At 40.0% G+C, this 975-nt stretch overlaps 1 protein-coding gene across 1 annotated transcript; it reads left to right on the top strand.

The window, feature by feature from the left end:
• On the top strand, window positions 1-975 carry LOC120076559 (transcription repressor OFP13-like). Its single transcript, XM_039030425.1, has one exon. The coding sequence runs from the start codon at window positions 172-174 to the stop codon at window positions 841-843; it is 672 nt and encodes a 223-aa protein (XP_038886353.1). The 5' UTR covers window positions 1-171; the 3' UTR covers window positions 844-975.

Genomic DNA, 975 nt, shown 5'->3' with positions numbered 1-975 from the left:
AACCAAAGTTCAAGGACTGCATTATTATTTTCATGAAAAGGTTAGGGATGAAAAGTGTTTTTCAACCTATTTTTATAAAATTTTTTTCATGGGGGAGTACATTATATATATAAACATATCATTATAGAGAGGCTCAAAATCAATTAAGAGAATTGCTCGAGAAGAAGAAAAATGGGGAGGAAGATGAAACTGCTACCTTCTCTTTTCAAGAACAGAGAATCAATGGACCGGCCATGGCAATGGCCGATATGCGGAAGTTCCAAAACTCCTTCATTCAGAGCCGGCGACGGAGAAATTTTCACTACTGTCAACTCAATGTTCCTAGAAAATTTTCTCTCCGATCAAATCCAAACTCCCGATTCTTGGTTCGCGAACTCATGGCTGTTCGACTCCGCTAGGTTTTCGACCGATTTCGAAGACGATTTGGAGGTGGTGATTCGAGGCGCAAAATCAGAGCGGCTGATCTTCGAGCCTGGCGAGACGAATTCGATTTTAGAGAAATCAAGAATCGAAGAAGCTGGAAGCAAGTGTGAACCGATTGGATTGGAAGGAAGTGTGGTTCTATTAGCGATGGAATCGGAAGATCCGTACCTGGATTTTCGAAGATCGATGGAGGAGATGGTGGAGAGCCATGGAATTAGAGATTGGGAATGGTTGGAAGCGTTGTTGAATTGGTACTTGAGAATGAATAGGATCAAGAATCATGGATATATTTTAGGTGCTTTTGTTGATTTGCTGGTTGATCTTGGCGGCGGCGGCGGCGATGGTTCTATGGATTCGACTTCCATTTTTTCCGATGAATTGATCGTCCAGCACCATGATCGGGAGAGATGCGTTGTTTAAATAATTTTTTCTGTTCATACTTTTTTTTTCTTCTTAAATTACACTTCATAATTTTCAATTTGTATATAGCTCACTAGCAATCGCAAGAGGTAGAAGACTTACTCACTTCTAAGATAATTTTAATCATTTCAA

The sequence above is a fragment of the Benincasa hispida genome, chromosome 4 (assembly GCF_009727055.1).
Source record: "Benincasa hispida cultivar B227 chromosome 4, ASM972705v1, whole genome shotgun sequence".
Classification (NCBI taxonomy): Eukaryota; Viridiplantae; Streptophyta; class Magnoliopsida; order Cucurbitales; family Cucurbitaceae; genus Benincasa; species Benincasa hispida.
The sequence above is the reverse complement of the archived record's forward strand: the minus strand, read 5'-3'. Positions and strand labels throughout refer to the sequence as shown.